This window comes from Amia ocellicauda, chromosome 12, assembly GCF_036373705.1.
Source record: "Amia ocellicauda isolate fAmiCal2 chromosome 12, fAmiCal2.hap1, whole genome shotgun sequence".
In the NCBI taxonomy this organism is placed as follows: Eukaryota; Metazoa; Chordata; class Actinopteri; order Amiiformes; family Amiidae; genus Amia; species Amia ocellicauda.
The window spans coordinates 11877201-11900613 of record NC_089861.1 but is presented as its reverse complement, the minus strand read 5'-3'; the positions used below and the strand labels follow the sequence as shown (position 1 = coordinate 11900613).

Here is a 23413-nt window from a genome sequence, read left to right as displayed (position 1 = left end):
GATGGGAGCTCCAGGGATCATCCCTCGCATTGAACAACAGGCCTGTGTCACTATACCCTTGATATACCTAGAGGCAAGTGACAAAACTCATGGCTGCCATCATAGAGAGAAGAGAGAGAGGCTCTGAAATTCAAGCTGACTGACATTCATCAGGAATTACAAGCAACACGGGACTGGACAGTCGGCCGCAGGAACTGTGTTTGACAGACAACACTTGCAGAGATCAATACCGCAGGACAGGCCCTTCAGATATAAATAAACTACTAATGCATCCAATCGCCAAGGTCTGGGTAACTTCGCATGGGAGGAAAGATCCGAAATGTTCTTCTCTGGTAACATTGATTGAACTGGAGGAACAGTTCCTGATGAAAGATTCAATATCAGTCATAGTGTAATTTAAAGCCACACAACATTTTTGTGGCTTCTGCTACATGGATACATTGCTGTAAATTCTGGGCTCTTTGATCAGGGCTTCCAGTCCTCTATGTTTCTTATATTACCCAGGTACAAACAAACAAACTTGTTTTTCTTTCCCCCATTCCCCCACAGAGGTGCAGTACCCTGTAAAATGGTCTGTGGCTGTTTGATTGGCAGTAAATAAGGTAGAGAAGTGATTGGTTCATTGAGTCCACTGGGAGAATCTGAATTTAGCCAGGGATCTAGTGTTTGTGTCCTTGTGCGTCCAGTGCCATGAGATCTTTGATGGGTTAAACATCTCATCGAAGCAGCCTGAAGTTCATCTCAGAAAACTAGAATTAAAAAGTGAGCCAACAACAATAAATAATCTCAGTCAGCAATCAAACACTAAACACTAAGCTTTCACATGTTAAGAACATAAGAGAGGAGGCTATTCGACCCATCGTGCTCGTTTGGTGTCCATTAATGAGTAAGTGATCCAAGGATCCTATCCAGTCTGATTTTAAATGTTCCCAAATTGTCACTTCAACCACATTGCTGGGGAGTTTGTTCCAGATTGTGACGCCTCTCTGTGTGAAGAAGTGTCTCCTGTTTTCTGTCTTGAATGTCTTGAAGCCCAATTTCCATTTGTGTCCCCGGGTCCGTGTATCCCTGCTGATCTGGAAAAGCTCCTCTGGTTTGATGTGGTCGATGCCTTTCATGATTTTGAAGACTTGAATCAAGTCCCCAAGTAGTCTCCTTTGTTCCAGGGTGAGAAGGTTCAGTTCCTCAGTCTCTCAGTAGGACATTCCCTTCAGACCTGGAATAAGTCTGGTTGCTCTCCATGTCTGCTGGTTGGCAAAGCCTGGACTCCACCCCACCCTTCCACACAAAACAATGCTTCAACTTTATCAACTGCTCTTTTTACCCAACAATGTGGATAAACATGCTGCCCATCCAGCAGCACTTTATTTCATTCAGTGCGACTTACGACGTTGCGACTATGGAAGAATAACACTGGGTGGGAGGAAAGTGTTGACTGGCTGAACAAAGGCTTGGATTTGAATGAGAGCGGTGAGTGTTCTGACTGGTATCTTTTGACTCACTGTATGGATTTTTTTTTTTATTAATGGATCATTTTTTTCCAGACAGCTCATCTTACAAATCATTGTGTAGATCAATTTCACGTGTTTCTGCCTCTTTTCAAGTGCCTGACTGCAAGAATAGACGAGGGATCCTTGCATCAAAAGCCTGCTTGCTATTGAAATCTATTATGTGTTCACCTGTACATGTCTCTTTAATGCTGCACGTCTCCTGCATCAGAGTAACTTTATAGTTATACTCCTGATAGAGCTTTCTACAGCAAAGCCAACCAGTGTCATGCTGAAATGTCACTTCAGTAATAACGCAGAACCCACGTTCATTTTGTTCATAGCAATCTACAAAGAAAGTGCTGTGACGTAAGGAAGTACTCGCATATGGTAAATAAGTGCTGGGAATTAGTAGAAGATGAAAGAGATGTTTGCTTAAGGTGACTTTTTCTTTGAGAAAGTTTTCTTCTCTGGGAGCGAAAATCGCTGATTTCAATGTAATCGGCTTAATCGGTTTTTTGTTTTGCCCTTAAATGATTGAAAACAAGGAAACCTCCCTTTCTGGTAAAGTACCCTTGTGGCCCATCTACACTGACTGTTCATTAGGCCTGAGAATCCCATTCAGGTCTCTTCTCTTCTAACTACTAACTTGTTCTGCAGACCCTGTCTATTTCTAGTCAACTCTGTTCCTGAAGGGCCACAATCCTGCAGGTATTTCCAGGTCTCCACCAATCATTGGATACTTTGAACACATGGACATTGTGACTAATTAAAACCCACAATTGGGTCAATTAAGAAGTTAATGATCTAGACAAAATAAAAACCTGCAAGCCCTGTGGCTCTCCAGGACTAGCGTTGGCCTCCGTTGGACATGAGTGCTTGGAGACAACCACCACTACATATCAGCTTGAGTTACAAAGTTACAGCAGGATTTATGAAGCTATTGACTAGCCACCGCAAGCTTCATATGAGAAACCTGCAGATTGAGATATAAACACAGGTATTTTAAACTTTGCCTAGTTGAATATTAATCAACTTTAATTAGTTGCTGTTAGGCTTGTTGCCATGGTTTGCATATACACACCCAGGGTGGGCACTACACATTACATTCATCCAGTGACAACTAGAAAGACCCTCTCTGGCATCAAATATACGCTGAAAACAATTTTGCTTCATCTGTCTCATTAAACTTGCTGCCGATGTTTTCCTGTCGATTTCTCCACTTATTAGACCACATTTCTTCTTTTTAAATGTTTAAAAGTATTTAAAAGTCCTTGTAAATGATTGAACAAGAAAGTGTTCTGCCTGTAATTGCTTGGCTTTATTTAATTTGTCTTCAGAAGCTATGGCTTGGTCATACTTCATTAACTTATAACTCCTCTGCTGTACATATAGACTTGTATTATAACAATATTAATTATATAGTAATTGCAAATGGTGCTCACCACAAACAATTACTCAGTTAGATCTTTTCAAATTGGATTAATTGATCATTTGTAAAAGAATACAAAAATAAAGTGCCTCTGTTCCAACAGATATTGGTTTAAGTGTTTCAGGATTCTATATTGTGTAACATAGAGGGCTCTGTAGGTCATTTTGCCCAGTCAACTTTAATTAAGCACTGTCCATTAATAATTCAGTCAGGAGACAATCTTTAATAAAATGAACCGTGTGTAATTATCACATTAATTAAATTTGCTTTAGTGTGATTGATTTCATAGAGCACTGTTGTCTGCAGAGGGCTGATCAGGACTGGAGTTGTACATCTGTCTGCAGAGCAGCAAACACTCCGAACTCACCCAGAAAACAATGCATTTCAATTAGCAGGGTGTAAGGACTAAAGGTCGTAGCAGGCAAATATCTCTGCCTGAGATCTCCATTCACCGAGCAGTTGGGCAATGTTACTGAAACAGAGGCGACTATAGCTAAAGGCAGAATTGGAATAAGCACATGTTGGAGAGGAAAACACCACATATTTATCATCGGTCTCTGGCCAATATATTTTCAGATTGTAAAAATGAAAAGTGTGTTATGTTTTCATTTTACAACCGCTCTAAAATAACTAGTGGCTACTGTGAGAGGTGTTGCTCCAGCCCCCCGTGGGTTCATTAGATGTGTTCTCTGAGGCAGTTCTGCTTGGCTTCTTCTTAGTTAGAAAGGTCTTGCAAGAAAAAGCTTTTTCTAGTAATTTGCTTGCCAGAAAGATTACTGGATTATCACTTGTATTATTTGTGTAGGCTGAAGACAATTCAAGTCCCCTGGTTCACATTTGAAACAACTACCCAGAAAAAAACACTGCACTGCATGAACCGCACAACTCTGTATTAGAATAAATGTAGTGTTTTTATCCCTTAAAAATGCTTGTTGTAAGTCAGTAATCGATGTGGCTGTACACAACAAAAAAACTAATTTGTGTGTATTTGCCTTATCACAATAAAAACAGAAAAAAAACCATTATGCAACTGTAAATACAGATCAACCAATACTTCAACATAAAATATGAAAACTGCATTTATTAATGATACTTGTCTGGGTATGTCATATGGTATTGCATGCAGGTAACAAAAATGTCCACTATAATTACACTATGTAATAGAGGAATAGAACTAGATGAAGTATCGCATGAGAAAGACCTAGGAGTCTGTGTGGATTCCTCACTTTCTCCATCCAAGCAATAAAAAAGGCAAACACAATGTTAGGGTATATTGTCAAAAGTGTAGAATTGAGAACAAGGGCAGTGATGTTCAGACTGTACAATGCACTAGTTAGAGCTCATCTGGATACTGTGGACAGTTCTGGGCTCCACACTTCAAGAAAGATATCGCTGCTCTAGAGGCAGTTCAGAGGAGAGAAACCAGACTTATTCCAGGTCTGAAGGGAAAGTCCTACTGAGAGACTGAGGAACTGAACCTTCTCACCCTGGAACAGAGGAGACTACGTGGGGACTTGATTCAAGTCTTCAAAATCATGAAAGGCATCGACCACATCACTGATAAAGAGTATGTTTTGTAGCGAATATCTCAGTGGTTCAATAACAGCTTCCATGAAAATGATATGATATGCTGCTGGAATGGAATAGGTGCGAACTTCCTGAACTATACAAAGCGTCCCAGTAAAAGCTGTTAAGACGTTATCTTGATCTCCTAATGTTATGTACTAGAAGAGTATGCTGGAGACAATGTGCCTTGAAGTAGTTTCTGTTGGCAATAAACCATTCTGTACATTAGTGTGATATTGAAATACATTTAACATTGTTATTGATGTTTTTTGTTCTTTAAAAAAATAAACAAATACAAGAAAACAGGGAAAATTGACTCAAAAGTGGCTCCTGCATGGTGCATCATGGATTCACTTCTAAAAAGGTCATGTAAGTTGAAGAAAACCGAGTATGTCAGGATTGGGAATGGCTTTCATGTCAACGGTGAGAGCTACATATACTTGCGCACCTGAGGTTGTGTCGCTCAACAGAGAAGTCAGAGCGTGTGAAGAAGACTGTCATGAAATCTTAATGACAAGTGAAACTGGAAACATTTGAAGGAACAGGAATGTGCCAGGCTTCCCAAGGTCCACTTTGCTGTCGTGTGTTTTGTTGAATTCATTCAAGGACTGTCCTTTATCATGTTAAAGGAGCTCTAAGCTGCTTTCAACTTGGGCTGCAAAACTATTTTGGTTCACAGAAATGTAATATTGTCAAATATATATATATATATATATATATATATATATATATATACATACACTCACCTAAAGGATTATTAGGAACACCATACTAATACTGTGTTTGACCCCCTTTCGCCTTCAGAACTGCCTTAATTCTACGTGGCATTGATTCAACAAGGTGCTGAAAGCATTCTTTAGAAATGTTGGCCCATATTGATAGGATAGCATCTTGCAGTTGATGGAGATTTGTGGGATGCACATCCAGGGCACGAAGCTCCCGTTCCACCACATCCCAAAGATGCTCTATTGGGTTGAGATCTGGTGACTGTGGGGGCCAGTTTAGTACAGTGAACTCATTGTCATGTTCAAGGAACCAATTTGAAATGATTCGACCTTTGTGACATGGTGCATTATCCTGCTGGAAGTAGCCATCAGAGGATGGGTACATGGTGGTCATAAAGGGATGGACATGGTCAGAAACAATGCTCAGGTAGGCCGTGGCATTTAAACGATGCCCAATTGGCACTAAGGGGCCTAAAGTGTGCCAAGAAAACATCCCCCACACCATTACACCACCACCACCAGCCTGCACAGTGGTAACAAGGCATGATGGATCCATGTTCTCATTCTGTTTACGCCAAATTCTGACTCTACCATCTGAATGTCTCAACAGAAATCGAGACTCATCAGACCAGGCAACATTTTTCCAGTCTTCAACTGTCCAATTTTGGTGAGCTTGTGCAAATTGTAGCCTCTTTTTCCTATTTGTAGTGGAGATGAGTGGTACCCGGTGGGGTCTTCTGCTGTTGTAGCCCATCCGCCTCAAGGTTGTACGTGTTGTGGCTTCACAAATGCTTTGCTGCATACCTCGGTTGTAACGAGTGGTTATTTCAGTCAAAGTTGCTCTTCTATCAGCTTGAATCAGTCGGCCCATTCTCCTCTGACCTCTAGCATCAACAAGGCATTTTCGCCCCCACAGGACTGCCGCATACTGGATGTTTTTCCCTTTTCACACCATTCTTTGTAAACCCTAGAAATGGTTGTGCGTGAAAATCCCAGTAACTGAGCAGATTGTGAAATACTCAGACCGGCCCGTCTGGCACCAACAACCATGCCACGCTCAAAATTGCTTAAATCACCTTTCTATCCCATTCAGACATTCAGTTTGGAGTTCAGGAGATTGTCTTGACCAGGACCACACCCCTAAATGCATTGAAGCAACTGCCATGTGATTGGTTGGTTAGATAATTGCATTAATGAGAAATTGAACAGGTGTTCCTAATAATCCTTTAGGTGAGTATATATATATACACTACTTTAAAGCTATTGTGTTGCACTGTAAAATATGACTTACACATCCTTAAATTAAATTGGCTTCTAAAGCCAGGAAACAAGACTTGCACTCCCACAGAACTGCGCCTGAAAGATTCAGCCCGTGTAACTGGCAGGGCAGCTCAAATCAAATCCTCACAGGCAATTTGTCCATTTCCCCCCCAGATCAAAACAAATGTTCAAATTCACAATTTTGCAAATACGTGTTCAGGAAATTAGACTTCCCATAATCTGTGTAGGCAGCAGTCATTCATCTTGTCAGCCCAGAGATGGCATTACTGTCAGAAAGCACAAGAAAACATGGCAGAAGGAAGTAAATAAATCAGTGCAGTACACTTTGAAGTCTTTAAGAGAAGAGGTTTAGGAGTGGGATAGTGCCTTTAAGCTAAAAGCGCAAGTCTTTTGTGTAGCTCTGTTTGTAACAGCAGTGTTCCAGACTCTGTAGGAATGCAGCTGTAAAGACAATACCATCAGCCCAGAGAAGACTGAGTGCAAAGTTTAAAAAAGAAAATCTTTATCACATCTTTGAAGGGGATGTTCTCAATTTATTGTCGCCTTCTGGATTTACATATTTTCACATCCTCCAGTGATGCATTAAATTACCCTTGTTTCTGTGAATTTCCAGAGGGATCGGGGCTTAACCAGAAGAACCTTCCCTCTCAGAGATTCAGATCAATTAGGTTCAACAGGTTCTAATAATGTAGCGTGGCACTGTGTTCCCCAGTTTGTAACCCACATGGATTTGTTAAAGGTAAGTCTGTGTCTACATCTCTGTGCCTTAGATTCCCATTTTCATTTTTTTTTAAACTGCCTCGTCTTTCAAAAACATTTCGAAAACTAAAAACAAACAGGCCAAAAAGAAAATCAATTACCTTTGCAAACGATCACATTTCATCATAAGAGCCTACCTGTCACCCAATTCGCTGATTTTAATCTGAAAAGGCAGATTGCTGCGTTTCTGCTGTGGCTAGAGTGGGGAAAAAATGCAAGCAGAAGCAACTGTGACTAACATTAAATTATCACACGTTAGAGAACGTAAACTCAACATTACCTCTCATGTCAAAGCTATAAGTCCCCTTTAAATACCCCTCTTGAGATATGAGGAACAATACATTGTCTTATGGAATCCCCTTATGTAAGTAAGTCTCTGAACACTTTGCATCATTTCTCTGCTGGTTTTTAAGAATGAATAACTGGGTTGACTACAAGTACTTAATTGTTGTTCCCTTTAGGTTAATTTCCTGTCTGTAGGATGGTCAGAATTCGACTATTTTATTTTGCACCTTGGAGCTCCACCAGGGAATGGTGCGACAGCTTACACTGTATTACAAACCCGAACCACAAATCCGAACCACCAGGTTACACAACTCTACAGCCTGCGATTCACATTTGTCAGCCTCCTCTGCCTGTTGAAATGCATCATCTCACTTTCTTTATATTCAGAGTGGTGATTCGTACTGCTTTGTACTCTTGTTTGAGCCAACGTGCAAGTCTTTAATTGCAAGCAATTCAAAGCAAGATGGAAATGCCACGAATTCACCTGATAAGATCTAGCCAGTCCTTGCTTTGACTTCCGACCTTGATGAAAGCACGTTGGATTGCTGAATAACTGCAAAGGACATAGTGGCACTGTGAACACTTTTTTTTAAGGATGTATATATAGTTTTAGAAAGAGGGGTGTTGGTCAAAAATGCATGTCTTCCTGGAACCATTTTTAAACACTGACTACATTGTTTTCATTACATCCTATTACTTTTGATTGTAGAAGTTTCCAGAGCTCATACATAATCAGCAAGTGGGTTTGGCTTGAGCACCATTGGCTTGTATGTGGAAAAAGCTAGGATTATTTTACTGCAAACCAGATCCAGCCCAAACTGTGCACATAACAGAATTGTCTCCAGTTGTCTTTCCCCGTTTGATGCCTCAGATTCGACTTCACCTGTGTGTATATGTATATTTAAAAAAGCCTAATTGAGAAAAAATTACATTAATGTAGTACTCCAACTGGAATGAAAACTGAAGCCTCCAAGAATTGAGTCTGCCAACCTTGCTTTACAGGGATTGTTCTGGCTTGATGAGATACAATCATCCCCAATTGATTCTTGTCTTCAATACTTAAAAGCAGGAATGCCAATTCCGTCCCTGTAGATTTGCATGTAGAGTTAATTCACCATCAGCTCACCATCATTTTGAACAGACATGTAAGCACTGGCTCCATATACATAAAGCCTTATTACACTACAATTGCGTTTACATATTTTCTCATTAGTGTAAATGATAAGAATTGGTTCATTATTATTTTTTGCTTGATTGCTTTGATACACTGGACATGAACCTTGTGACATGAGTCCAGTTCAACCAGCCCCAAACCGACACAGGACATGAGTTGTTGACTCTACAGTATGTAGTGAATGGATTTTCTTCCCTCTCGGACCAATTCCTATGAGGTGACTGTGTTTAACATACACTTGGTAATATGCACTACCCATTTGACTTTTTGCAAACACCAAAAGCACACTTTACTCAGAGTAGACTCCAGAGTCGGCTGAATGCTTTCCAAGTGATGCTGTGGAAATGCACCTTTAGTCTCCGTGTATAAACTTTTTAATTGAAAGCATGTGCTAATTACATTGAAAATGCGGTGACACATTAACATGAAGTGAGAACATGAACGCAGCGGAGTCCTGTTTAAGTTGAAGCCTAGACTTCAGCTCTTATTTAATTACCCTTAGATGTTGTATGTTGACAGAATTGAAGGTTCAAACCCTTAACATCAGCACCACGTACAGCACTCCGCTGCTGTCAGTATTAATGGAGCAGCTATACTGTGCTATACTAAGGAGAATGTAAGCTGGTGTTAACTAACTCAATCAGTCTGAGTGGAAGTTCACGCAGAGATGCTTTAGTATTGAGCCCTGCTGTAGTGTAACATGCCCTTAGTGAGATGAACACTGATAAAAGCAGTCTATTCAATAAAAACGGATGGAACTTTGATTAGAAGGAAGAGCTTTTTTGTAAATCTGGTTATTTAGCTTAGATGAAAGAGCATGTCATGGACTCATTCTTCTGCGGATGTTTTTTTGTAAACAGTATGATCACATTGGAAGTGAAATATGCGGCATACCTGGAAACGCAGGCTCGGGCTCTGTCCTAGTTGTGTAATGATCCAAGGCATGAAGAAAAGGCAGCAGTACAACATAAGAACTAGACTAAATGTGATGGATATTATTTAGTTTTTACTCCAAAGCAAGCTGAAAAGCACTGCAACAACCTGACACTCTCTGGATGCTCAACACAAAAGATGGGGAACGCCAAACATTTGTAACATCTGGTAGCTTTTTTTTTATTATTTGCAGCAATAACATGTATCCTGATAATACGAAATCCACAAACATAGGTGTTCCCTGTGACCGAGCATTACTGTTGAAACAGAAAGAGCATCCCTGCCACACTGTCGCCCCCCCTGTAAGACGGGGCTTCCCCTCATATATGTCCAGACGGACCCTGGACATTTCTGCCCGAGGTCCTTATCAACACATTACGTCCTTCACTTTGTACAAGACGAAACGAGGAAAAAAGGTCGTGCCGTGGCTGCGGGCAGAGTGGGGGACCCCCAGCTGTCTTGATTCAGAAAGCCTGGCTGGAGGTCTGCAAATGCGTCACTGCGGAGTCCTGGGGAGGGAAACTGGGCCAGCAAAGTGGAGTAGGAGGCCCTCCTGTTTGGCAGCCTGTGCTGTTGTTTATTGTTTTTGTCCTGTCAATCGAGTCGGAGATGGTTAGGCGTGAAACTGCTGAAAATGCTGGAACCTCACATGGAATGACTGATGCAGAGAATTGTCCTTGTCCAGACCGCTGCCCACACATTCGAAAACGCAGCTCCACTCCACAGGCCAGATCCTTTCAATTAACCGGAGCATTCCCCGTAACCAGCACTGAGTCCAGGTTTCCATCTTGAGCTTTGGATAGCTTCATTTCCTTCCTGACACATACAATTTAATAAGCAAGTATGGCATTTTTTTTTTAATTATCATATATATATTTTTTGTTTTACATTTAAAAAAGTATCCAGGCATTTATGTACTTTTTTTGTCTTATGTTTGGTAAAATAACATTTATTAGAAGGACTTAAAATGAGTTAGGAAAAGCAACGTCAATCTGTGTCTCTTTTCAAACGAGTTGCTTTTCTTGTTTAACATCAAGGAATGTTCTGATACAAAGTCTGTCCTGGCAGGAGTATTATACAAGATGTCAGAGCAGCGTGGTTCAAGCGACAAAGAGCCCCCTGCCCTCTCCAGCTCTCTCCCCCCCGCTCCTTTGTAACCCTGCTGGCACACTGTGCAGTTGATGTGGAAGAAATCTGAAGACGGGCAGTTTGGTTTCATTGATGAGCTCGTGGCATCTGCCTGTTTTTGTACGTGTGTCCATTTGAAACAACTCTCTCTCGCCAAGGATTCACAGGTGCCATTGAACCTCTGAGATTAAAGATAACAAAAATAGATAACTGTAATCTAATCTGGGAGCAGGAAGGGAAGGCACTGGTGCCCTTCTACCCCCCCCCCCCCTCCTCTCCATCCCATCTGAACCCCCCCATTCCCAACCCCCCACCCCAACCCTAATCCCCTAGTTCGTAGTGAAGTCCCAAGCAGCTGGTACACCCTCTAGAGGTGGCAGTAGAGCAGAGGGCCGAGCATTAGGCCGCTCCATGCGCTGTGCAGGGAAGGGGCCTGGCCTCTGCTGGAGAGGCCTGGAGACGGGCCAGTTGACTCGCTCCACAGCTTCCCCTTCTCTGTGGTCTGGGAAATAAAGAGAAGAAGTTAAGTACCACCCCATCATAGAAATGTCCAAATGCATGTTGAATACTTTTAATCTTGTTTTATTATCTCATTTCTAGGCAGACATCCTTATCCAGGGCGAGATTATGGTTTTGTCCTGTCTATCAAGGTAACACAGTCAAACCACAGCCCTACAAAGCAGCCTCAGTTCAGCTCAGGTCTGTCTCCTGTGCATGATTTTTTCAGCCACTTCCAAACTGTCACCTTCAAAGGTGAACTCATGATCAGATGAGTTTCATTGCTTTGGGCTGCTGGAAGGGTGATTAGAAAGTGTCACCTTGATTAATAGGGTAGAATACAATCTTACTTGAAGAGCATTTCAAATGCAGTTTAACCCAATGCAGGAATCCAGCACAATATACATATATATATATATATACACACACACACACACAGCATTTTTCCATTTCTCTACAGCATTTTAGTATTGTCAACGGGAAGGTGAGACAAAGATGCATGACAGCCGAATCAGGTTAGCCAGACAACCCTAGTCTTATTAGTCTTATAAATGTAATATTTTTCTCTTGCATTTCATTAAATTCTTAACATAGTGATACACCAGGGACAAATGTCAAAAACATAAAGGCACATTATTTCTCACACCTACATGTGGAAAGGAAAAATAAGTTTCTCAAGCACAGTTTAACACATGCCATCATCAAATTTGTACGCACAAATATATATATATATATATGTATATACACATATCATTATTTCTACCTGGCTGCATCAGAAGACACAGATGTCCCATGTAAAAGATTACAGCAATACCTTCATCTTGATTGAGTGGGACAAAATCTGGTGTGAAGCCCTGGATCTCACTGGCTGACAAAACGTCAAGCCATAAAACAAACCATAGGATATGATACCTCCCCATATCAGTGAGTACTATAGTAAATAGTCCATGCACATTAACTGTCATTTGCCTTGCTTCAATACGCAGTCCGGGTCTCTGCCTTTGATGCAGCTCCACCATGCTGTAAGGGTATCTTCCTTCAATATACTGTCAGGATACTGTGATTTCACATAGTCAGCTTTCATGATTCATAATCCACCATGCGATTCCTCACTGTAGCAAGTCATTCTTACAACGGCGAACTGAAAAAAATGGCTCCTACAGTAATCACTGCCTAAAGCAAAACTCTATTTCCACCTGGGATTACCTAAGCACTCCTTATGAGCTCTGCAATTTCAAAGCTTTTGGACTGCTGTCACTGAACTGGGACTTTATATGGTGGACAGAGCTGTAGGCACTGTCAGCTGTACTGCCAGCCGTCTCTCAGTCACCTACCTGGGTGGGTATCATCCGGCTCAGCAGGTTAATGTCTGTTGCCATGGGAACAGGGAGAATGGTGGCAGAAGCCTCGCTCTCACTCGCAGGACTGGGCTGCCCTGATTGGTTAGGAGTTGCGTTCAAGTCCGTCCCATTCCCAAAAGCTAGAATGGCGTTCCCTGTTGAAAGACAAGATGCAGACTGTTGTTTAGTGTGTTTCTATTTTGTGGAAATCCCCCCCACCTCCCTTTCTTTTCAATCTATGGACATATTTATGTTTTTATTTAATTGTATTGGTTAATATTAATCTAGTCCAGTATTTCACTACCAATTTAACTGTTCAAGTTGAGAAGGAACATTTCAGTTTACATCAATGCAGGAATTGTGACTTTCAAATATTATCTTTAAACACACAAAGCACCGCCGCTATTAAATTAAAGAGTGTTTATGACTCACAAGTATTTCTATTTGGGTTTCTAAAAGGACTGCTGGTTATGGCCTAAATCTCCTTGTATACAGTTAAACTTTGTAAAACAGTTGAGCTTTAATATAAAACAATAAAGCATAAAAAGTCACTTAAAAATTAACTAGAGAGAACTTGTGCAAACTAAGATTCATCCCTTTGCCACACAAGACGACATCAATTCTCTGTCTGTACTTAAATCTTCCTGAAGAAAAATAAAACTATTTATAAAGCTACCCCATTTTTTAAGCAGATCATATTAGCAGAACATTGTATTTAAATTCATTTCAGATATATTTAAAAAGGCCACTGGCATTATGTCTTAAAATAGGACAGCTGTTCTTTGAGGTTTTTGTTAGATTCAGTGTTTTTTGGGCTGAAACTCTCATACACCATGAGGGAAGGCACTGGGAAGAATTAGCAAACAGAGTTCAGGGTGAAGTGAGAAGGTATAGGTTGCAGTGGTTGAATAAGAACAAAAAATATGTCTACAGTATTTTGTTTTCTTCACAATATTCTGGGAAATGTAAGACTTTACATTTGTTTTGTAATAATCTGTTTAATCTTTTAACATTTAAATGCAAGATTTAGAGATTGCAATTTCGAATTAGTGAACAGTCAACACGAGACACGGCACATTAGTATGTCTACAAATAAAGCTATCAATTCACTCTTCTAAGTGTGTTTTTATGTTGCAATAAACAGAAGTTTTAGTATAGGTATAGAGTATAGCCCTGTAGTATAGGAGTCCAGGTTAACTAAAATGCCCCTAAATTAGACTAGATCTATTAGATTGAAAGAGTAGGCGCCTGAAGTTTAGCAAACATTCAGTTCATATACATGTTCCTTAGAAGAAGGAAAATATAGGTCCCCTGTAGAAAAAAAAGAAAGTATATCTATCAATAAATCGAGTCGTTCCATTATCTTTACAGTAGGTCCTTCTATGCAGAATATTTATACATTAGAGATGATTTTGTAAAGATATCATTCTCATCATTTTCTCAGATAATGAACTGTGGTAACTAAGTGTTCTGCTTATTGATGAAACTAAAGAAAAACATCTCTCCTTTTTTGATCAATGAAAGGCTTTGTATTTGGTGTACTTTCTGAAAATAGGAACTTCACAGCCCATAATAACACAAGCTGTAATCAAGCCAGAATAGAGAGATGCAGAACATATATTTCTGTGTACAGATTATATAACACTGCATTGACCGCAGGACCCATCATAACAAAAGAGATAATGCAATAAATTGGCTATCATTATAAGAGCAGAAGGGAACTGCTGTGGTTTTGCGATGTAACCACACTGAAGACTTGTTTGCTTATTGTGAGAGAATTGGAAACAGGAAGAGGAAAGCCTTTTTCTTGATATAGCCCTAGGAAGATGAGTAATGGATTTGTGACAGTGGTCGTCAGGATGTGATTTCAGGAAGAAGAACATTGCCTGGCCACTGCAGGCATATTAAACTGCCTGGAAACAACCCCTCCAAGGAACCCTGACAGGTTCGAGTAAATGTTTGGACGTTTTTTCTCCGTCACATTGATTATATGCCCTATTCTCCTGCGGCTCCTACCTGATGAGATGGAAGGAAAATTAAGAAAAGTTATTTGATGCCAAGACAACTGCAGTCCCTCAGAAACACATGTTTTAGTTCTGATCATGCATGCTGGCACACGTGTGGTGGAATTTTCCTGTTCGTGATTTATAAATATGCAAATATGGGCTTTGAGAAGAATATTCTCGAAGCCCTGTGACACAAAAATCAATACTCTTCTCAAGTGCAACTCCTACTCCGGAGTTAACAGAAGACAATACGCCCCACAAACACACCTCCACTGTCAGTGGATGAGCTGAACTGTTGCATACTTTTTTTCTGTTTATCATGACCAGGTGTCTTATCATGCAACCCCACCAATACTTCTGTTATTTTGTTTAACAGGTATATAGACAAAAAATCCTTGGGACATACTTACATTAAGCCTGTAATTTTAAATCCAGCTCATGCCTCTTTCTTATAATTTGGTTTTCTTTTCTTTTTTCTGCAAAGGTTTGCCTTTTCCCCACCGTAAAATCTCTCAGCCCCATTAACTGATATGGGAAATTAAATTCCCTTCAATTAGAAAGCCGTTGGAGAGCATTTCAATTCCTGTATCAGCAAATGGGGCAGAGATGTATGCAATCAGTTGGAAAGACAAACCTTAGAGAGAGAAAAAAAACAAAAAAACAAAACGAGGCAGTTTAAATCATAGCTGGATCCTAGTAATGTCACTGAATGCTTGATCCACAGAGCATGACTGCAGCTTCTTTTCATTTTTGTATCAATACTCTTATCTTAATGCAAAGAAAAAGTACAGACACCAGGAGTTTGGAACAATATATTTCTCTCTCTGCCCACTCACATGCTGACTCTGTGTTTATCTGGTTCTGCTGCACAAAATCAGCAAGGTAAAAAAGATGTGAGATAGCGGTCCATCAGCAGAATTAAAGGTCAAGGCAATTTGATTGTGTTATTGTGCTTTGAAGGGAATTTACAAACTGGCCAGGAAGTGTGGCGCGTATCAGATGTGGCACTATACTTTCACTGCAGGGCTTTCTCTCCGAGCTTCAAAGCAGGAGCATTTCATCATCTGTGTTACACTTGATCACAATACTGGTTTATTTATTTATTTGTTGACTTATTTATTTATTGCAATGAAAAACTGTTTCTGTTTATGGCTGATTCATCACGATGATGTCGCTTCTCAGATTAGTGTGTCCCTCTTAAACTGTAGCGCCATTTCAAAAGCATGTTTTGGCATGCTTAAGTGAACCGTATACAAGCCATTTGCAGCTCCATATCTTTGAATTTTACAAGTGGGTTATTAGAATAACCTTTGGTATTTCTCCTGGAATAGGACTCCCTTTGGAGGAAGGAACTGGGGAGCTTAGGTAAAAGATTCAAATCTGAAGACTTAGAATATCCTTTCTGGGAGGTCCACAGCAGCTACAGATTCAAAGTAAGCTGATATTTTCCTCTTTCATTATTTCAAATGACTCCCCTCTCCCATATTTTCTTGTGTGTATTATGTGTGCTTTTCTCATGTTGACTGTTATTTGCTAAGCAGGTGGGAAATTCTGGCATGTGAAAAATCTTTTATTATAGCTGAAACATCGGAAAAGTGAAGGGGGCTGAATCAACATTACACATTATGCCCCTTTGTTTGGCTGTTGTACTTATTATACTCCCCGTTCAGCTAAACACATTCGAGATCCTAACATTGCCTTTACTGTAGTTGCTAGGGTCGAACAGTTGGTCAGACCTAGACAACCTATCAATCCAGGGGACAGATGAAATGCTAACAGGGTTACACACACAACAGGCCCAAGTCCCGTGCGTTGAAGTGGCAGCAGAGACGAACAGGAAACTGAACAGACATGGACAGGAAGTGGGCGGGGCCTACTCACGCAGGCAGAGGTTGTCCGTGAAGTGGCTGAGGAACTCGGCGCACTCGACCCGCTGGTTGCCGCTGGCAGAGCAGGAGCACCAGGGCGCAACGTTGGAGGTGGAGTTGTCAACATAGTTGGGAGTGATTATGCTGCCTGGAAGACATATATCATTTAATTAACCAAGAGTAGCAGAGTGTCTTTGTGGACTGGGGGCTGATGGGAATGTAGCCTGGGTAAGTCTGATAAAATATGGAAGTGTTCCAAAATTATCTTTGGGTTAGGATTGGGATTATAGCCTACTTACTGCTCATACTGAATCCCCAAGAAGCTACATATAATTACATGAATGTAAATGTACCTAGGAAAATATTTGGATTGCAATCTGGCTGTGAAACAACAAATAATTGGTATCCTTGAATTGTAAGCACATTTTTAACCCTGTGGACCATTTCATTTCCATTTCCACAAGGTGTTTGAAGCTATACATACAAGTACAGAACATCTAATAAAGCCCAACACTAAACAAATTACACATGCACATTACATTTTGAAGTCTGTGCTTATAAATCCCTTTAAAGATCACAAGTAAACATTGCATGTACCATGCATTATTTATAATATATGCAAGGACATATGTATTCAATAAATTCATATAGTTTGTTTTTTTGCAATATGCAAGAACACTTTTCCTTTCATTACCAGTCAATAACAATGGTTTGTTTTGCAATTATAAATGTAGTAAATTAGTAGTAAATGCAATTATGGTAGTAAAGACCATTACTACATGAATATTATATTAGTCTGTACTTATGAGGTACTGGAAAAACTGAGCAAACATTACACAGTAATTACATTTTATGTTCTTTGTCTTTTGGGGAATTTACAGCGCTCTGGCTTTGGGTTTGAAGATTTTTTGCAACTGACTGTTGATACATGTAATGGCAAAATATTCACCTGAGAAAAACAATCATTTGCCTGGTGATATTATATCCATTAAATGCAAAGGCTATAATCTGCCACACAGTTTTTGAAGCATGGCTGGGATCAAATCAAAATTTATATTGGAAAAAACTATATGTATGTATACATATTTCATACAAGCTCCAGTGATGGCATTTCCTGATGAGAAATTTGGATGCCACACTTCAGTGACTGTAGTGTTTGCTGTTGTGGTCAGAAACTTGCCCTTTACTTTCATTGATTTTTTGTCATAATATACAGCTCTTATGAACACAACAGAATTTGAAAGTCTTTTAAAGAGTTCCTTGCGGTGAGGTCCCGGGTGTGTGCTGAAGGCTGGGGACTGTGTAAGAGATGCCGTCTCTGTCTTACCTATAAGGCCAGTATATGACAGAAGGCAGGCTCCGTAGCTCTCCTGTTTGCAGCCACTGGCAGACTGTAGAGACGGCTGGCAGTCATACTGGAACTGTGCCCACCTGGACCTGCGGGAGCAATAACACATCATCTGTCATTTAGAAGGCCTGCCCAGGAACCCTACAGTTACATTTAGTATTCATGAATGAATTCTGCATGTGCAAAGCATTTTCTCTTATTCGGGGGAGCTTCTAAACAGCTGCCCTGAACATCTCAGCCACAGCGTTGCTTTTTTTGTGTGCAACCAAGATATGGAGCATGGCAGTCTTTCAGCACACCAACACAATAGCTCCTGCACCTTCTAAAGGGGACCAATTCAGTTGAGGAAACTTGCTAGCATGATACTGTGAAGATCAAAGCTAAGCAAGTCTGAGTTAGCTGAGGGTCTGAGTAGCCTTAACAATGGATTTTATGTCAAATCATAAGAGATTTCTAGTGTATTAAGAGACTTCACATATATTTGGTAACATACATGTCAAGATATAAAACAAAAACTACAGTGTGGTGCAATATTAAATACATATTTATAGAATCCTTGTGCCACAGGATTGTTTTTTGATATTCCATATTTGATAACATAATGACCTACAATTTTCATTTGGATCTAGCAGGCTTGTGTCATTTTCCTAGAAAGAACAGCAATGTCATCCTCTAATGTGCCATTAAGATAAGGTCAGCGCATTAGGGTAGTGCATGTGACCCATTTCCAGGAATGTTTGTTACCTGCTGCAGAGGGTGTATTAAGATTCCAGTCAATAGCAGTTCAGTTCAGTTGTTGCTAATACCAGTAGCTTCATTGCAAGTAATCTGTATTTCCAAAGAGATAATACTAGAAAGCTAAGTGCACAAGCCTTACAAAACCAAGAGTGCAAGAAATCAAATTATTTGTCAGGAAAACCTACTTTCTTTCTTTCTTGATATCTGAATAATAATCCCTTTATTTAGTTTTACTTCAAAGTCACAACATCCAAATCCCTTTACCCTCAAAACACGAGTGTGATCAGAAATTGAATATATTGTAGGACTGAGTGATCTATTGAACCTTTAAAAGTTACTACAATGTTAATTTGTATGTTATTTACATTGCCTCTAGAGTATTTCTGCTCCTTCAGATAAGCAGTGGCGCTTGCTTGTGTATTGGTGCTGTGAGTTGTTTTCCTCTAAAGGAGGCAATGCGTGAAAACCTTTACCATCTCCCGGGCTTCGTGTCTCCCAGCACCCAAATCAAAGACTTTTGGATCAATAATCATGATGAACAGAGGCAGTCATCTTTCTGACATTTTTTTAAGTCAATTTAAGCAGTGCTGTACAGGCCTGTGGGGTACAGAGGTGCAATCCATTTCTCAGAAATTTTCACTGCTATCAGTTTCCCAGCCAAAGTAAAAAGGTACATTGCTGAGCAGGCCACTTCACGATGCTAAGTGTTTAAAGACTATTGGAAGATGGTCTGCAGAGGAGAACATGGAACACGATACATTTAACATCTGAAACACACAGTATGCTGCATCAATTTCAATGCCTCATTTTCTAAACCTCCATATGTAATTCAGCATAGCATTTTATCACATTCCCATATGCGGACGTTCTGCACTATTTCCCTATTGATTTTGCTTTCCCTGCAGATTCCAATGTAGACACGTGGCCTAAAGCAGATGCTTCTGTCATTTTCTTCAGATAGCATAAGCAGGCATTTAGATTATTTGAAACAGACATGACATAGTACTAGCCTATTAGTCTGACTGGAGGCATGGTTTTGTCATGGATTCCTGCTTTGACCTCATTGCATGAAGCACTGATATAACGATGACTACCTTTCTGCTTTCACTTGCACTACTCCAAAATCTGGCACTGTATTTTGTACTTGATCTTATTGTCAGACTGAATAAAAGCTTTGACCTACCCAGAAAATGTTAATAACAAACTTGTATCCTATTGATTAATAAGTAGTAGAAAGTGGCTTCTGATAATTAATTAAAATGTGATAGAAAACAGGTTAATTCTTTGTGATTCATGGGCAGGTCAAAGTTTTGATTTGGTCTAGTCCTTAGTTTCATTTACATCAATAAGGATGTACAGTATACTGAATATTGTATTTTATTCAAATATGTGTGAGTTTTGTGAATTGTGTGCATTTTGTGACAGGTGTACATTGCCCTGGGTAAGGGGTGCCTGTCAGTAAATAAATAAATATGTATTCATTCTCATATTATTGTTTACATACATGTAGCCCTTGTTACCAGGGGAACTGTGGGTTTCTAGCACAGCCTTATTTGATATAACTGTTCATACAGTCCTATATCTTAAGGCAGTACAGTATAGAATTTCCATTAATTCTGTCAGCTAGACTGAAACTGCATGTATACTGCATGCTTATCTCTAAGAAAAGGACAATTGAAATACAGATCTAGGCAAATACAATCTGGGTATCCAATCCAGTTCAGAATGTATTTTCTGTGCTTATTTGGCTTCTCTTTATCCTAGCTCACTGCACGAAAGACAAGAGCATAAGGCAATCTGAAAAGTGCTCTAATTTGTAAATAAACCATAACTATACATGTATGCATTAAGAACTGCCTGCTTTTGACCCTCTAAATAAATATCGGTAACACTTTACAATAATTATCCCTAGTTACAGTGTATTAACATAGTAGTTACTACAGTTCTACAGTTACTCATAAGTACAGTGTAATTATGCATTATTGTGTAAAAAGTGGACCATGCCTGGTATAGCTCCAAAGTTTGGTCCTGATGGGCATCCTTACCAGACACATTACACATTAAGTACATTGTAATAATGCATACTTACACTTGTAAATACACTTTAACTAGGGAGACTTGTTGTAAAGTGTTACCTAACTATCTTTAATATTGGCTGATGACATTGAATTGAAAGGTTATTTGTCTGATCAATTTGAATAAATAGTGTTTGTCTAACATGCCTTTGTTTTGATTGGCCAAATTGTCCCTGTCTTAGACATTTTTAATGCATGGCTATTAGGCAATCAAATGGAAGAAAGTGTGTAACGCTTATCTGCAAAGCAATGCAATTATAATTCATACTATATATGTATTATATATATGACTCACTTAGTATAAAGCATTAAGTACATATAAAATCTATTCAGGTCGAAGCCTCTGATTAAAGGTTGTTTTGTTTGGTTTAATTAATAACATTGGTTTACATTATTTATTCGTAATTCTAAATGCATTTATCTTAAACAGTGGGATGAAAAAAATGATATAATCAGAAACAACTAAATTGACTTCCACTGTGATTTTTCAGTCAATGCGGGCAAATACACACCCCATAGTGTAATATTGATAACATATGATAATTTTTTTACAGAAATGCAGAAATGTCCTACTCATGTAAAAGTATGATAATTCAGCCTTCAGTTAGTGTTTGATCAGATTTTCAGTTTTTCAGGACATATTCAAACATATTTTTTTTATGTATCAATGAAGCTGTAGCACATTCTCCCTCCCACTCCCTCTTTTAACATAAAGTTTGAGGAAGATTTTTTTTCTTCTACAGAAAATACATAATTTCTATAGCTTGTGAGTGAATAAGTGTTCAGGGCTTTCATTAGCCAATAACAGGTCAGGGCCAAACTTAACAAGTTTATGATAACACACATACATACAGTGAATTCACCCGTGTTGTAAAGTTACCAAGCAACACACAGCCACCCACTGCGGCCCTCACAAAGGCGAACAGTGATGCAATTCTCTCAGAACTCAAATAAGATGTGCAGACACGGGGAGAAAAAAAAAGTGGACAGAGAGATAAAGGAAAACCGACTTAGAAGGGAAGTCTGTGAAGGCTGTTCTAAAATCACCAGCCTGTCTGGTGGCTTCAAAGCAAAAAACAAAACAAACACAACCAAAAAAGTAAACACTTGAAATTTCCAGAAACAATTGCTTTGCTTTGAATAGAAATGATTATATGTCATCTGGAACAATTGTTGGCAAATGATTATCTCCACTGCGGAAAGCCAGCCCTTCTTCTTGCAACTTGAGCAAATATGTGCTCAGCTTTTTATTACACCCCAGTGTTCAGGTGTATACTATTAGAACACACTGATCCTGATTGTCCTTCTGCTTTTATTTTTGAATGTTCAATGTCTAGGAATGTTTATGGTATAAGTACCTAAATTGTACACCAGGATTATGTTGAAAAACACTCAAACACCACAACCACCGAGGTATCAAAATGGCCGTTTCAGTAAGAGAGATTTTGCCAGCCAGTGAACGCTTGCAATAGCAAAGAGTCATACTATGTTATTGACAAAGAAGTAATACAGTGGTGATAAACCACTCATAAAATTGGGCAGATATCTGTACACAAAATATCTGTATGTGATAGCATGGTCATCACAGATAGCTGAACAGACATGCAGAATTTCGAATATGCATACTAAAACACTAATTACTGTGGGAAAATAGAGACAATTATTTATTATTATTTGTTTATTTGGTGGAGGAAATTCATATTGTTAAGGCTTTACAGTTCTTAAACACATTTATACTAAGAATAGTATTTTCTAAACCCTGCAGTTTCATTTAGCACAAAACATTTTGCCGGAACATTACACTTGATGAAAGTTTTCCCTAAAAGTTAATGGACGGTTGCAATTTATCCATTGCATTGCTTTCCTAATGGTTTATTTAGTTTAATTATTTCTGGTTTATTTATTTGTTTGTTTCTTTTCAATATGTAAAGCACTCTGGGAAGGTCGCTATACTAAATAGAAATTGATTGATTGATAGATTGTTTTAAATATCACTCTTTTATTCTTACGTGATCAACATAGTGTTGTTTATGTATTAGGTTTGTTCACGGAGGTTCACCTTGAATAAAGACATCTGTGAAATTCTTATTATTTATGTTGTTTCAACTTCCCTGACTACTGATTTAGATGGTTTTCCTATGCGTGTCTTTTCTTTAACATTTTCTGTGCGTCTTAACGGTTTAATTTGTATGTTTTGGTTTATAATATATGACCATCATCATCAGCTTTTGTCGATCCACTGCTGGGTGAAGGCCTCCCAAACATATTTCTACTTCTTTTGATGTACAGCATCTCTTTTCCAGGTCATGGCAGCAAAGCTTCTGATGGGATTATTTTGTGGTCTTCTGCTGGGTCTTTTTCATCTGTTGGGATCCATTCAATAGTTCAATAGATCCTTTGTCCATCTTTGACTTAAGATTATTCCTTTTCAAATTATGTGATCATTTTTGTCACTTTTGGAGATGTTAGGCAGCTTCTTGATCTGATTTATACAGTATGTTTACACATATATGTCACCACAATTAGACTAAGCCAGCAAGGAGACACTTGCTAGTAGTTAATGTGTATCAAATCTATGTACAATGCAGCACATTGTATATATATATATATATATATATATATATCATCATTATCTTCATCTGCATTAATTTGTTAATTTGTCGTCATCTTTACAAAAACACCAAAGACCTGAAGCTTCAAATTCGAGAAATCTCGGATGCAAGTAAAAAGAACTGCACTCAAAATTAACTTTATTAAAACCAAAGTCATG

At 39.1% G+C, this 23413-nt stretch overlaps 1 protein-coding gene across 1 annotated transcript in view; it reads right to left on the bottom strand.

Annotated features, from left to right (window-relative positions):
* Positions 1–11105: 11105 nt before the first annotated feature.
* The window catches only part of gfra4a (GDNF family receptor alpha 4a), a 107089-nt gene continuing 94781 nt past the window's right edge, over positions 11106–23413 (bottom strand). Inside the window, exons 5-8 of the mRNA XM_066718345.1 lie at positions 17810–17919; positions 16496–16630; positions 12603–12763; positions 11106–11272 (exon numbers count right to left, since the gene is read on the bottom strand). Of these exons, the coding sequence (XP_066574442.1) occupies positions 11138–11272; positions 12603–12763; positions 16496–16630; positions 17810–17919 (541 nt within the window). The 3' untranslated portion in view covers positions 11106–11137. The remainder of the gene's footprint in view (positions 11273–12602; positions 12764–16495; positions 16631–17809; positions 17920–23413) is intronic.